The sequence below is a fragment of the Bos grunniens genome, chromosome 7, assembly GCF_055505025.1.
Source record: "Bos grunniens cultivar Pamir isolate PY7600 chromosome 7, Bosgru_T2T1.0, whole genome shotgun sequence".
Lineage (NCBI taxonomy): Eukaryota > Metazoa > Chordata > Mammalia > Artiodactyla > Bovidae > Bos > Bos grunniens.
In genome coordinates, this window is record NC_141171.1 from 678,069 (window position 1) to 691,822 (window position 13,754).

General features: G+C 51.0%; 1 protein-coding gene across 4 annotated transcripts in view; it reads left to right on the top strand.

Moving 5' to 3' along the window:
• The window catches only part of FLT4 (fms related receptor tyrosine kinase 4), a 41,383-nt gene extending 30,745 nt beyond the window's left edge, over positions 1–10,638 (top strand). For 2 of the 4 annotated variants that reach the window (XM_086413575.1, XM_086413576.1), the window contains exons 25-30: positions 108–207; positions 567–672; positions 1,272–1,420; positions 2,452–2,572; positions 3,652–3,737; positions 8,731–10,638. In XM_086413575.1, the coding sequence (XP_086269701.1) occupies positions 108–207; positions 567–672; positions 1,272–1,420; positions 2,452–2,572; positions 3,652–3,737; positions 8,731–8,923 (755 nt within the window). In that variant the 3' untranslated portion in view covers positions 8,924–10,638. Of the gene's footprint in view, positions 1–107; positions 208–566; positions 673–1,271; positions 1,421–1,662; positions 1,791–2,451; positions 2,573–3,651; positions 3,738–8,730 lie in introns of those variants that run through there. The other 2 variants (XM_086413577.1, XM_086413578.1) reach the window with 2 other exon arrangements.
• The last annotated feature ends 3,116 nt before the right edge of the window (positions 10,639–13,754 follow it).

The following is a 13,754-nucleotide window of genomic DNA, read 5'->3' on the forward strand; positions in this document are numbered from 1 at the left end:
GCAGGGTGAGCTCCCTGCCATAAGGGGCCGGGGAAGAAGCGGGTCGGACCTGAGCTGAATAGCGGTAGCCTGCTCCCCACCCAGCCCCCATCCTGTTCTACCATCAGGGGCCTCCCCATACCCTGGGGTGCAGATCAATGAGGAGTTCTGCCAGCGGCTGAAAGAGGGCACCCGGATGCGGGCCCCGGAGCTAGCCACTCCTGCCATGTGAGTCTCTCGGGAAGCCGCTGGCACTGAGGGGCCGTAGGGGTGGGTGGGCACCAGGAAAAGATAAGGGGGGTTGTGTGCAGGCTTGGGAAAGGGGGCTTGCCAGCAGGGGTGGGAGGCGGGAGGGAGTTCAGGCACAGAAGCCGGGCTGGAGGCCTGCAGACACCGCCTCTCACTCCACCATGGGTCTGCTGACAACTCTCCTCCTTGCAGGTAGGAGGGACGGCCCGCCTAAGCCCGGGGGAGGGAGGCAGGCAGAGCAGGTGTGAGGGATCGACGGGAGGTGGGAGACTTGGGTCTGCTGGGCTCGGGTGCAGGGTGCACTCAGACTGCCGTCCAGCATCCAGCTATACCCACAGACGCCGCATCATGCTGAGCTGCTGGGCGGGAGACCCCAAAGAGAGGCCTGCATTCTCAGATCTGGTGGAGATCCTGGGGAACCTGCTTCAGGGCAGGGCCCAGCAGGTGAGGCCCCGACTCTCCCTGTCCTGCTGCAGCAACCTCTGGCCCTCAAGCCAGGGACCATCACATGGATGGTCAGAGCCCAACTTTCCCACGAAGAGCCCCAGGCTGATCCTCAGGGAGCCGGCAAGGAGCCCCCACCTCCTGGCAGAAGAGTGGCATGTTCTTCTCCCTCCCTCTTTGCCCCTCTGCCCCCTGCACCCACCTCTGACTTGTATCTCCCTCCCCAAGCTCAGGGCTGGCTCAGGGCAGCCCTGAGACCTGGAGGAGGAAGCAGGGAGCTGCCTGCTGCCCCAGCGTCAGGGACTTGAGATGGGCACTTGGGGGCCAGTGCTCCCCCAAGGTGAGGGTGGGAAGTACCGATGTTCAAGGCTGTGGGACAGCCAGGCTCTGAAACGAGGATGCTGTTATTATGCCTGCCTCCTCCTTAGATGGGGCACCTGGAAGGGCTGTGGGGAGAACTTGCCCAGCTCCTTTAGCCCTTGGAGCCCTTGAGAATAGCACTTGAAGGATCAGGAACTCTAGAAGTCCTGAGTGCAGGAGTAGGGGCGAAGTGGGGCCAAGGAGCCTCTGACCCTGGCTTTTTGTGCCATTCCTGCCAGGAAGATGACTGCGTGGCTCCTTGTGCTTCTCAGAGCTCGGAGGAAGGCAGCTTCTTGCAGGCATCCACCACGGCCATGCACACCACAGAGACGGATGCTGACACAGAGGACAGCCCGCTGAGCCTGCACCAGCACAGCCTGGCCGCCAGGTCAGCCCCCTCCCCCACCCCGCCTTCAGATCCAAGGGTCCCCCAGGCAAGGGGAAAGCAGTTTGGACAAGTAAGTCATCAGTCATCAAGGAAAAGTGAAGGAGAAGGACTTAAGAGGCCATTGTTTATCAACTCAAAGAGCTAAGTGACAGCATCGCTGATGCCCTGGTGGGTGTGGCCAGTCTCAAGTCCTTGCAAGCCCATGTGGCCTCTGAACTCTGCTTTTCTCCATGCCCCCTCAGTTCTTCCCTCTGGCTTCCTCCGCCTGCCCACACTCCTAGGCCCTGAAAGGCCCTCCACCATCAATTTCAAGGGAGCGCCGCTCTCAGGCACCACGGCCTGGCCAGCTCCACCCTGTAAGGAAATAGAATGGAGCAGGCGGGGAGAGGGGCGAGTTCCCAGGGACCCCAAGGGTGGGGCTGGTCACTCACTAACCTTATTCAGGATTTAGAATGGAGCCTAAGTATCCAGAGTTTGGGGTCAGAGGCTAGTGAATATTTACATTCCAAGAAGGTCGTACATCCACATTCGCGTTGGTGTTGCTGAGAGAAGAGCTCGGGACTCTCCACGCCATCTTCCCCAGCAGAGAGCAAGGCTGAGCCTGGGGAACAGGAACACCCAGCTGGTTTTTGCCAGGTTCCTTCCACCAGCCCCACCGTAGGCACTCGAATGTGCACACACACGTACACACGTGCAGGTCAGGCAGGGGCTTGTGACATCAGTACTGCCTGCCCTGCATAGGGTGGCCTATCCTGGAGGGAAGTCCTCCCCCAGCCTCTCTCCAGCTCCACATCACACCCAGGCCAGGTGCCCTCTGCTGCTCACTTCCCACATCCTCCCCAGCAGTGGCCTCAGGGAGGTTCGCTCGTCTTGCCTGGGAGCAGAGGCAAGACTCGGGGGCCTGGGGAGCCGTCTAGACCAGCCCCTGGGGTCCTTCCCAAGAGGAGAGGGGTGCAGAAGGAAAGGTGGAGAGAGCGTTCAGGAGGGGTGCTGGATGGCACTTCTCAGCACTTGCCGTTTCCTCCCCACAGATATTATAACTGTGTGTCCTTTCCGGGATGCCTTGCCAGAGGAACGCAAACCCAGGGTTCCTCCAGGATGAAAACGTTTGAGGAATTTCCCATGACCCCAGCTACCTACAAGGCCATAGTGGTAAGTGGGGTGAGTGGGCCTGTGCCCCCGCCCCAGGTCAGGGCTGCTGGACTCCTTCCACAGGGAGCTGAGCTGGACGTCAGGAAGTCCTGAGGCTCATGGCAGAAGCCAGCTCAGCACAGGGAGCCCAGTGCCACCATGTCTCTGCTCCTTTCACCCGAGCCCTCCTCACTCACCCAGGGCCTCCCCCCTCCGCCGCCCCAGCACCCAGCCTCTTTCTCCCAGCAAGGTAGAAACCCCAGTAGAAACCCAGTGGAAAGTCAGCTCCTCCTTCTAGATGGTTCTCCTGGGATTGACTCAAGTCAGGGCCCTCCTTGGGTGGCCATCGGGCCCCGTGACTGGAGAGGAGAAGATGGTGTCACTAGACAAGAAGTCTAGGGTAAGAGACGTGGGAAGACCACTCATGTTCTCAGATGCGGTCAAGCAGAGGAGACCTCTTACAGCTCAGTGACCGTTGTGTAAAAGCACAGCCTTCTAGCCTCCATCCAGATGGGGCTGGAGTGAGTACAGGCCCGGGGGGGGCTGGGTACAGGGGCTGCGATGGGTGTCCTGAACCAGCGCCATGCAGACCCGACCTCCCATCCCCAGGGTCAGATAAAGGCATAGGGGGAGGGCCTCCCATCTTTGATGAGAGTGCGGTTCAGTCCCCCTCCACAGAAATCAAGACCACTCCAAGTCACACTGATTGTGACATAGCCCTGCCAATCCTTGGACGCATCTGAGGATCCTTTTTCTGTACTGTGAGCTGTCAGGTTCTTTCTAGACTTCCCCTGTTTCTCCCGGTGCTCCTGCTCTGCTGTGTCCTGAGCAGGTGTATGGCTGCCTTGTGTATCTCCCAAAAGGGGCGTCCCAGTCTTGCCACCCTCTTGAATCATAGGGTGTGGCCCCACCAGTCACAGTTCCTCCCTCTGCGGCAGGGGTGTGTAACCCTGACCAACAGCCTCTGGATGGAACGGAGGCCTGTTTCCCACACGCAGGATGAGTGTCCAGGCAGCAGAGGGGCAGGTCTGAGGGGCAGCTGCCTACAGACGGGCCTTCCTAGGGCCCACCCACAACCTTGGCATGATCTCTCTGCGCAGGACAGCCAGACGGACAGTGGGATGGTGCTGGCCTCCGAGGAGTTTGAGCAGCTGGAGAGCAGGCACAGAGAAGAGAGCAGGCTCAGGTAGGGCTTCTGGAGGCCCCCTCCTGGCCAGGGCCCAGTGCAGGGAGGCCAGGCCTGCATGTGCCTCTCACTCTCTTACCTGAAACTTTTCATGTCTCCAAATTACCTTTTTGTGTGTTCAAGGCAGACCACACTGGGACTTGAGGATTTTGTCCACCAGCCTTCCCATAAGCCCCACCCCTCATCACTGTCCTGACCCAGCACCCTGGTGCTGGTCCCCAAACCTCCCTCCCCTTTGACAGATACTAGACAATAACCTCTTTGTGAATCCAAGAAACATCGGCTGTGTCCAATGGATGTAACACCCTTCACCCAGCCAGGGGAGGCCACAGATCATGTGACCTAGAGCTGGCTGTTGTACTTTTTTGATGAGAATACAGTTACAGAGAAATCTTCCAGCGTGCTTGCATAGGGGGTGAGCTCCATAAACAATGACCTCCATTTTCCAAGAAGATATCTCCACTCTTTAAAAATAGATCTGAATATTTAAACTTTTAAGGGTATACATTAAATAGTTAAATGTGTGCATTTTTTTTTAAACTTTTGATCCATTTTTTCAACTTCATAGAGAAGCACACAATTCTTTTTTCACACAGCATCTCTTAAAATCCAGTGGAAACTGCACATTAAAGATGGGTCTGGGCAATGGCCTAAGATACTCTGTTGCATATAGAACCATAAATGAAGATTAGTGTCTTTTTGCATGCAGTCTTTTAACTTTTTATTTGTATTGGGGTACAGCTGGTTAACAATGTTGTGATAGTTTCAGGTGAACAGTGAAGGGACTCAGCCATAAATACACACGTGTCCATTCTCCCCCAAACTCCCCTCCCATCTAGGCTGCCACATAACATTGAGCAGCGCTCCATGTGCTATACAGTACATCCTTGTAGGTTGCCTTTTTTAATATAGCAGTGTATACATGTCCATCCCAGACTCCCTAGATATCCCCTCTGCCCATCTTTTCCCTCAGCAACTGTAAGTTCACTCTTTAAGACTGTGAGTCTCTTTCTGTTTTGTATCATCTTTTTGGATTGCACCCACATGTAAGGGATGTCATATGATCTTTGTCCTTCTCTGTCTGACTCACTTCATTCAGTATGTATGACAGTGTCTAGGCCCATCCATGTTGCTCCAAGTGGCATTATTTCGTTATTTTTCATGGCTGAGTAATATTCCAATGTATATATGTACCACATCGTTATCCATTCCTCTGTCGATGGACATTTAGGTTGCTTCCATGTCTTGGCTATTGTAAACAGTGCTGCAATGGATACTGAGATGCATGCATCCTTTCGGATCATGTTTTTCTCTGGATATATGCCCAGGAGTTGGGATAGCAGGGCCATGTGGTAGCTCTATTTTTCATTTTTTAAGGAACCTCCATACTGTTCTCCGTAGTGACTATATCAATTTACATTCCCAGCAACATTGAAGAAGGGCTCCCTTCTCTCCACACCCTCTCCAGCATTTATTGTTTGTGGGTTTTTTGGTGATGGCCATTTTGACCAGTGTGAAGTGATATCTCACTGTAGTTTTTATTTTCATTTCTCTCATGGTTAGTGATATTGAACATCTTTTCATGTGCCCCGTATCCATCTGTGCTGCTGCTTATTTACTTTAGTAATTGACTTGCTCATAGCTGTTTAAATGATAGAACCTAAAATATTATATTAATATAAAACACTGCTCTTTTTTGCTGTTTCCAGATCCTTGTGTGACACCTGTGTCTTTCAGGGACCCCTTTTGGGGCATCTGGTGTAGTTCCACTTGTCTTCTGCCTAGGCTGTTTTTGAATCAATAGGTGTTATCATTGAATAGTTTACCCGAGACCACAGGTGTTAGTTTGTATCACAGTAGGATAGTTGAGGTCATTCTTCACCTTTCTGGCAGGTATCATTAAGATCTCTGCAACTTAGCCAAATATCTGTTACCTTCCCAGCAGCCCGCAAAGGCATGCGTGCAGCACTGTGAACACGCAGGTTTGTGGGGTCGCGTGCTTGCAGATGACTGCTGAACCTCTAGCATGCATCTTGGCCTCCTTCTTTGTTTTCATTGATTCTGTCAGGTAACCTCTATGAGTAACTGAGTTTTGAAAAATTAATGCTTTTTATTTATTCAACAAAAATAGTTTCTGGCTAATTTTTCTTTACCAAACTTTTTTTTAATCTCCCCAAAAAGTATTTCAGTAAGAGGATGAGCTGAGGATGTTAAGTACTTAAATTCCAGTCTCCACACATCTTTCTAAAATCAGCACATGAAACAAGACCTCTCAGAGTCCGTGACTGTGACATAAGCAAGGGAGAGACTCCAGTTGTGTGTGAGTAGAGAACTCAGCAGCAGAACCAGCAGAGCCATGCCCACAGCCTGGCTGGGGAGAGCCATCTGGGAACTGCCCCCTGAGAGGGGACCTTCCAGGTCCTTGGGACCATGGCCATGCAGACTGAGGAGATTCCAGAGTGTGAGCACTAGGACAGTGGCCTTAGGAAGGCTCTGCTTCTGAAAGGACAGTGAGCAGGAGGGGAGCGTGCCTCTCAGGTGCCTCGTGGGGACGGAAGAGGAGAGTTGGAGAAGAGTCTTATAGAAGCAAGGTTATATTAAGAGTTGAAAAGACAGTTACACACCCAAGGGTCTCTTCATTACAGAAACTGCACATCATGATGGAAGCAACAGAGGACATTATTCTCTTCCCGGGTTCCCTTAGAAACACATTGTGATGAGCCACAAAGAGGTGTAGCTGGTCACTTGGCAAATGGAACATTCCCCAAACAGATGTAGAGGTGGGATGGAACGTGCCTTGAAAGCATCTGTCAGGGAGAAGGAAGGAGTTTATCTCCTCAGTTCTTTTCTATCTTCTGTTAACCACTGGTTAGTACTCATCCTGTGGAAAGTTAACTCATCCTCACTTCAAGGTGACTCACCCAGTCCTTTCAGTGGCACTTAGGATGCCATATCCCATTCCCTGTGACATGGCAGTTCATCCAACTCTAGGTGAAAGGGAGATCTGCAAGCCCTGGGCTTGTGGTTGGTCAGTGCGGCTGCACAGCAGCAGCTGGGGAGGCGTCCAGCACTCCCTCTTAAGTGACTGGCAAGTCCCCACTGGTGATACAGCATGGGACGTGAATGGAGCCTTTGGAGAGAGGGATGCAGTTGGATTCAAGGGGTTATGGTGTTACAGTACTCCTGAATGAAGAAAGCTACGGAGACACCTACATTCCTGGCCCTCCTGCCATAGGGTAGTTCAGTTCAGTCACTCAATCGTGTCCGAATCTTTGCAACCCCATGGACTGCAGCACGCCAGGCTTCCTGTCCATCACCAACTCCTGGAGATTGTTCAAACTCATGTCCATCAAGTTGGTGAAGTCATCCAACCATCTCATCTTCTGCCATCCCCTTCTCCTCCTGCCTTCAATCTTTCCCAGCATCGGGGTCTTTTCCAGTGATTCAGTTCTTTGCATCAGGTGGCCAAAGTATTGGAGTTTCAGCTTCAGCATCAGTCCTTCCAATGAATATTCAGGACTGATTTCCTTTAGATGGACTGGTTTGATCTCCTTGCAGTCAGATCAAACCCATTAAGGTAATCTCAGCCTGATAAGCATGAACAGAAAAAAAATGAGCACTATCCATACAGTTATTATAAGAATAAAAAAGAAAATCAGAATTAAAACTTTTCAGTAGCCATAAACACTCCAAAAATAGCATGGAAAAACTGTGATACAACACAGCAGCATAAATTCATAATGAAATAAGTAGCTGTACTATGAATCATAAATTCAAAAATTCAGAATAAAAATGGACGAAGTGTAACAATATCAAATGGGAGCCGACTAAATTTATGGAAGAAATTGAAATAAAAGACAAAGCCTCTCAAAAATGAAAAGCAGAGTGCCCAAGGGACAATTAAATACGATCAGACTTGCAGTGGAGGGCACATTTGATAGATATGAAAAGAGGTCAAGAATAAATCAAGAGGTCTAAAGGGTCAGAAGGAATGTGAAAATTTTAGAAGTTAAATAGAAAACTCCCACAGATGTACAACTGGTGTCTCTGAAGAAGAAAAATGCCAACAGTGAAATAGAACTAATATTTAAATATGTAATTCAAGATAATGCTCTTAAATAAAAGGAGACCAAATCTACATATTAGAAGGGTACCTGGGAAAACTGGTCCAAAAAGAGTAAACTCTGAGACATATCCCAGTTGAACTATCAAGTTCAGCTAGAGATAAACATCCAGGTAAAACACCAAGTCACCAAAAAAAGAGAGAGAGATTGAAGCATCAGGCTTTTCAATAGCACCATGCAAAGCAAAAACAATGAAACAACCTTGCAGAAATCTCAAAGAAAATGAATGCTAAGGAGGGGGAATCACTGGGCCATCGGTGAGGCAGGAGGGGACCGGAAGCTGCAGGGCCTTCTGGGCCTGGGGCAGAAGCTTGGACTTTATTCAGAGAGTGAGTTGTAGTGAATGAGTTGTGTTGAAGGGTGTAACTTGAAGGATCTCTGAAGGCTGGCCTATAGGGAGGCATGAGTGGGAGAAAAAAGATGTGATAGGGCAGTACAGAGCATGCGGTCATGGCAGCTCACTCTAAAGAAGAGGTGGAGCGTGCATTTCAGCTCGGAAAGGACAGGACTGCCGTGTGGGCTGGATGTGAGGGGTGAGGGAAGGGGAGGAGGAAAGGATGACACCTGGGTGCTTGAGACATTAAATCAACGTTGGTGCCATTTACAGAGACGAGCAAGACTGGGAGAGAAGCAGGTTTGGGGGGATGGAGTCAGGCTTTCTCCATTGTCCCGTGCCCAGGCATGACAAAGAACGTCCTGGTGTTTGCCAGCAGGCACATTGCTTTGTTTTTCTATTTAAGTCAAATGTGTGTGTGTGTTTCCATTGGCTTTGCTTGTTGCTCTGGTTGTTTCTGGTGATTCCAGTCAGACCTGAACACAGTTCTGATCGTTACTCTTTTCTGACTGATGTCACCTTCCTCTGTCTGCAGCTGTAAAGGACCAGGCAGGAATGTGAGCATGACCACGGCACACCTCGACCCCCAAGGGAGGCGGTGGCCCGACCCGGGGCCCCGGGGCCAGGTGTTCTACAACAGCGAGTACGGGGAGCTGGCAGGGCCCCCGGAGGAGAGCGCCAGCACCCCAGCCGCCCGATCGCCCTTCTTCACAGACAGCAGCTACTAAAGCAGCTTCGGACAAGCCAACCTGGACCCTGGGCTCTACAGTGGGTGGGGGTCACGCCTGGCCAGTGAACAGAGGGCTAGAGACCCAGGCTGGAAGCTTATCTCATCTAGTTTGGGCCAGGAGACATTTCTTCCTCCTTAGCTAGGAAGAGTAAAACCCAGGTTCCAGCGTTCCCTTCAATTCCATCACCATGCCTGCCCAGGACACCCTGCAGATCTCTGGGGCCCTCCTCCCCTTCAGATTCAGGTTCCACTTAGTTCAACATCCACAGGGGCCAGCTCTGGGCTGAGCACTCTCATAGGAAATAATATCTCTTTGGGTGCCTCTCTCAGCATGGTAGATGGTGTGATCCCTGACTTCTGATGAGAAATAAGAGAATAACATAATAGTCCAGGTCGAACTGTGGTCTCCCAGCCCTGCCCCAAATACTGCCCCTTCCTGTGGGAATGGCTTTCTTCATTTGCCTTTCCAAGGCTCAGACAAGGTGCCATATTTCCAACTCAAAGCAACAAATGAGAAATTTGAGTGGAGAGGGATGGAAGTCTCCTTTCCTGAGCCTGACCAAGCAGCTCAGAGTAGCCATCTCTGCAGTTCCAAACCAGTTACAGCAGCCTTCTTCTCCTGAGTGCTGAGAACTATTCAACTTTTTTTTTTTTTTATTAGAATTTCAGAGGCTATTTGAGCTGCTGTGAAGAATTTACTTTTAAAAACTTCAGTCTGAAGGGAAGCCAGGAAAGGTGTTTCTGAATCTGGAAAATTCTTGCCTCTGACACCCAGTCAACTGCTGTCATAAAAGACCCCACTGTGGCTACCACTTCTTTCTGGAGAAGGCCCCCAGCCGTACCTGCCTGGTCCGGAATTGGAAGAGTCATCTGATGGTCTAGAGCTGCCCGTTGGAAAGCCACCTGGTTCTTCCCTCTGGGGCCTGGATCTGCTACCCAAGGTGCCACCCAAGCTGTGAACATCCTTATGAGAGGCAAATACTATGGGTTCCTTCAAGAAAGGCTTTGGGGCTGGCCCAGAGGACCCACCAGTATTACTGTATACCAGGAGGCAATCCACAGATGCCCCTACACCCCCATGGAGGCCCCTGTCTCCTGCCCCCTGATCTGTACCTGACATCAGTGGTCTGGCAGGTCAAGCCTCTGCTGCCACAGAACAGTGGAGGGCCCTCTGGAGGCTGGACCATTCCGCACTGCCTGGCCACCCACACCTCAGGAGAAAGACCCTCATCCCAGTTAGTATCACGGAGGTTGACACCCCGCTCCCCACCATGAGACGCTTGCAGGACAGGCGGCCGTGCAGCGAGCAGGGGCGTGCCCGGCAGGAACCACCGCCCCCCCCCCCCACTCCAACCACGTTGTATATTGTTCCTTTAAGATACATTGAATGTAAGTGTGGCTGTAACCCTAACTGCCCCCAGGTGTCCTTCTCCCCTGATATCACCTGCTTGTAAGACCTGGGTCTCAGGTTTACCTGGTTGAGGTCCAGAGGGTGTTTCAATCAGAGAAGCATCTCAAGGACTTCCATGCAGTGGCCCAGGCCCAAGACCCCTCCCGACATGTGTCCACCTATGCTCCTGTCACATAACTGCACACACAAAAATGTATTGAGAAGAAAACCTCCCCCTACCCCTTGCAGAACATATGCTCCAAAAAGATAAAGTATTTAACAAAAGATAATAATAAATTTGATGCCAGTCGAGTTACAGTGAATAGATTCTCAGCTAAATTCCAGATCTCTATTAAGATTTTATTCTAGCCTTCCTCCCACCTGATCATCAGCCCTACAAGCCCATTGGACAGGCCATGCAAAGGAAACGGCAGTAGAGGTAACTCATGCCCCCTTTCTCTGCCCAAAGGTTGTTATTGTTCAGTCACTCAGTTGTGTCTGACTCTTGGCCACCCTGTGAACTACAGCACGCCAGGCTTCCCTGTCCTTCAGTATCTCCAGAGTTTGCTCAAACTCATGTCCATTGAGTCAGTGATGCCATCCAACTATCTCATCCTCCGTTACCCACTTCTCTTGCCCTCAGTCTTTCCCAGCATCAAGGTCTTTTCCAATCAGTCAGTTCTTCACATCAGGTGGCCAAAGTACTGAAACTTCAGCTTCAGCATCAGTCCTTGCAGTCCAAGGGACTCTCAAGAGTCTTCTCCAACATCACAGTTCGAAAGCATCAATTCTTCAGCACTCAGCATTCTTTATGGTCCAACTGTCACACCCATACATGACTACAGAGAAAACCATAGCTTTGACTATATGGATCTTTGTCAGCAAAATGATGGCTCTGCTTTTTAATATACTGTCTAGGTTTGTCGTAACTATTCTTCCAAGGATCAAGTGTCTTTTAACTTCGTGGCTTCAGTCACTGTCCTCTGATTTTGGAGCCCAAGAAGATGAAATCTGACACTGTTTCCACTTTTTCCCCATCTGTTTGCCATGAAGTGATGGGACCAGATTCCATAATCTTCGTTTTTTGAATGTTGAATTTTAAGCCAGCTTTTTCACTCTGCTGTGTGGCTTTCCTGGTGGCTCAGAGGTTAAAGCGTCTGCCTGCAATGTATGAGACCTGGGTCCAATCCCTGGGTCGGGAAGATCCCCTGGAGAAGGAAATGGCAACCCACTCCAGTATCCTTGCCTGGAGAATCCCACGGATGGAGAAGACTGGGGGGCTACAGTCCACGGGGTCTCAAAGAGTCGGACACTACTGTGCAACTTAACTTTCACTCTGCTGTGGAGTCCCCCAAAAGCCACCAGCAGAGGGCGCTAGAAGCAGTGGGACACTGGGGCTCAACTCCACTCAGTTAAGTGCCTAACCTGGCTTCTTCTGTGGAAAATTCTGAAAGAGATGCGAATACCAAACCACCTGACCAGCCTCTTGAGAAATTTGTATGCAGGTCAGGAAGCAACAGTTAGAACTGGGCATGGAACAACAGACTGGTTCCAAATAGGAAAAGGAGTACGTCAAGGCTGTATATTGTCACCCTGCTTATTTAACTTATATGCAGAGTACATCATGAGAAATGCTGGGCTGGAAGAAGCACAAGCTGGAATCAAGATTGCTGGGAGAAATACTAATAACCTCAGATATGCAGATGATATCACCCTTATGGCAGAAAGTGAAAAGGAACTAAAAAGCCTCTTGATGAAAGTGAAAGAGGAGAGTTAAAAAGTTGGCTTAAGGCTCAACATTCAGAAAATGAAGATCTTGGCATCTGGTCCCATCATTCATGGGGAATAGATGGGGAAACACTGTAAACAGTGTCAGACTTTATTTTTCTGGGCTCCAAAATCACTGCAGATGGTGACTGCAGCCATGAAATTAAAAGACGCTCACTCCTTGGAAGGAAAGTTATGACCAACCTAGATAGCATATTCAAAAGCAGAGACATTACTTTCACAACAAAGGTCTGTCTAGTCAAGGCTATGATTTTTCCAGTGGTCATGTATGGATGTGAGAGTTGGACTGTGAAGAAAGCTGAGCGCTGAAGAACTGATGCTTTTGAACTGTGGTGTTGGAGAAGACTCTTGAGAGTCCCTTGGACTGCAAGGAGATCCAACCAGTCCATTCTGAAGGATATCAGCCCTGGGATTTCTTTGGAAGGAATGATGCTAAAGCTGAAACTCCAGTACTTTGGCCAGCTAATGAGAAGAGTTGACTCACTGGAAAAGACTCTGATGCTGGGAGGGATTGTGGGCAGGAGGAGAAGGGGACGACAGAGGATGAGATGGCTGGATGGCATCACTGACTCGATGGACGTGAGTCTGAGTGAACTCCGGGAGTTGGTGATGGACAGGGAGGCCTGGAGTGCTGCGACTCATGGGGTCACAAAGAGTCGGACACGACTGAGTGACTGAACTGAACTGAACTGAAACCTCCTCTACCCACACTGCCTGAGGCCCAGGGCATTCTCAGTCCAGGAGCGCAAGTGCCAGGGAAAGAGCTCTGAGGATGAGAGAACAATGGGGGCATGAGGCCTGACCCACACCCAGGGAGGGGACTTCCTGACTTCCTCGGGTCTGGGCAGGGGCCAGCGTCCAAATGGGAGAAGAAATAGTTGAGAAGAGAGGGGAGAGCAGTACTGAAAGCACCCAGGACTTGCTGGATGGAGTGGCAATGCTGGGCTCCTGGGGAGATAGAGGGACACCCGAGTGGGTCAGCTAGGATGCCCAGCCCTGTCAGTGCCCTCAAACATGCAGGATCCATGAACTCAGTGTTCACTGTCTGCAGGAGGAACCCAGAAAGCAGCTTCCAGCACAGACACTGGCCTCCCTCACCCCCACGTGGATCCCTCAGGCCGCTTGTCTTTAGCAGTGCCAGGCCAACTTGAGGCCGGACACTCAGCCCAGATAATCCACTGGAGACAGTGTCTGAGGCACTAGCCAGTGCCTATGTCCTGGGGTCCACCCCACCAGATGTCCACATGCAGGTTCATAGCGGGAACTGCAGCATTGCCAGGATGGAGGCCTGCCCCTGAGCGCCCCTGAGTGGGGCCCGGGTGCCTTGAGCCACCGGGCAGAGAGCCTGGGCCAGGCTGCTCTGCAGGCTTCTCACAGCAAAGAGTGGTGACTACAGCACCCTGAGGCTGCGTGGCCCTGGGCCAGGCACTGCCCCTTTGGGCCTTAGTTTCTTATTTGTGACTTGCTATGTTGCCACCTTGACAATGAGGTAACAATTTAAATGCCCCTAGGAGTGACCACACTGAGGAGGAAGCCCTGCCCTCACCAAGTCATGTCCTTCAATGCAACATTAATTCAGCTTGAAAAGACCCTGTCTGAAGTGGTACCCAACACCAACACCTCCCATGCTCATCATCCAGATACCCACTGT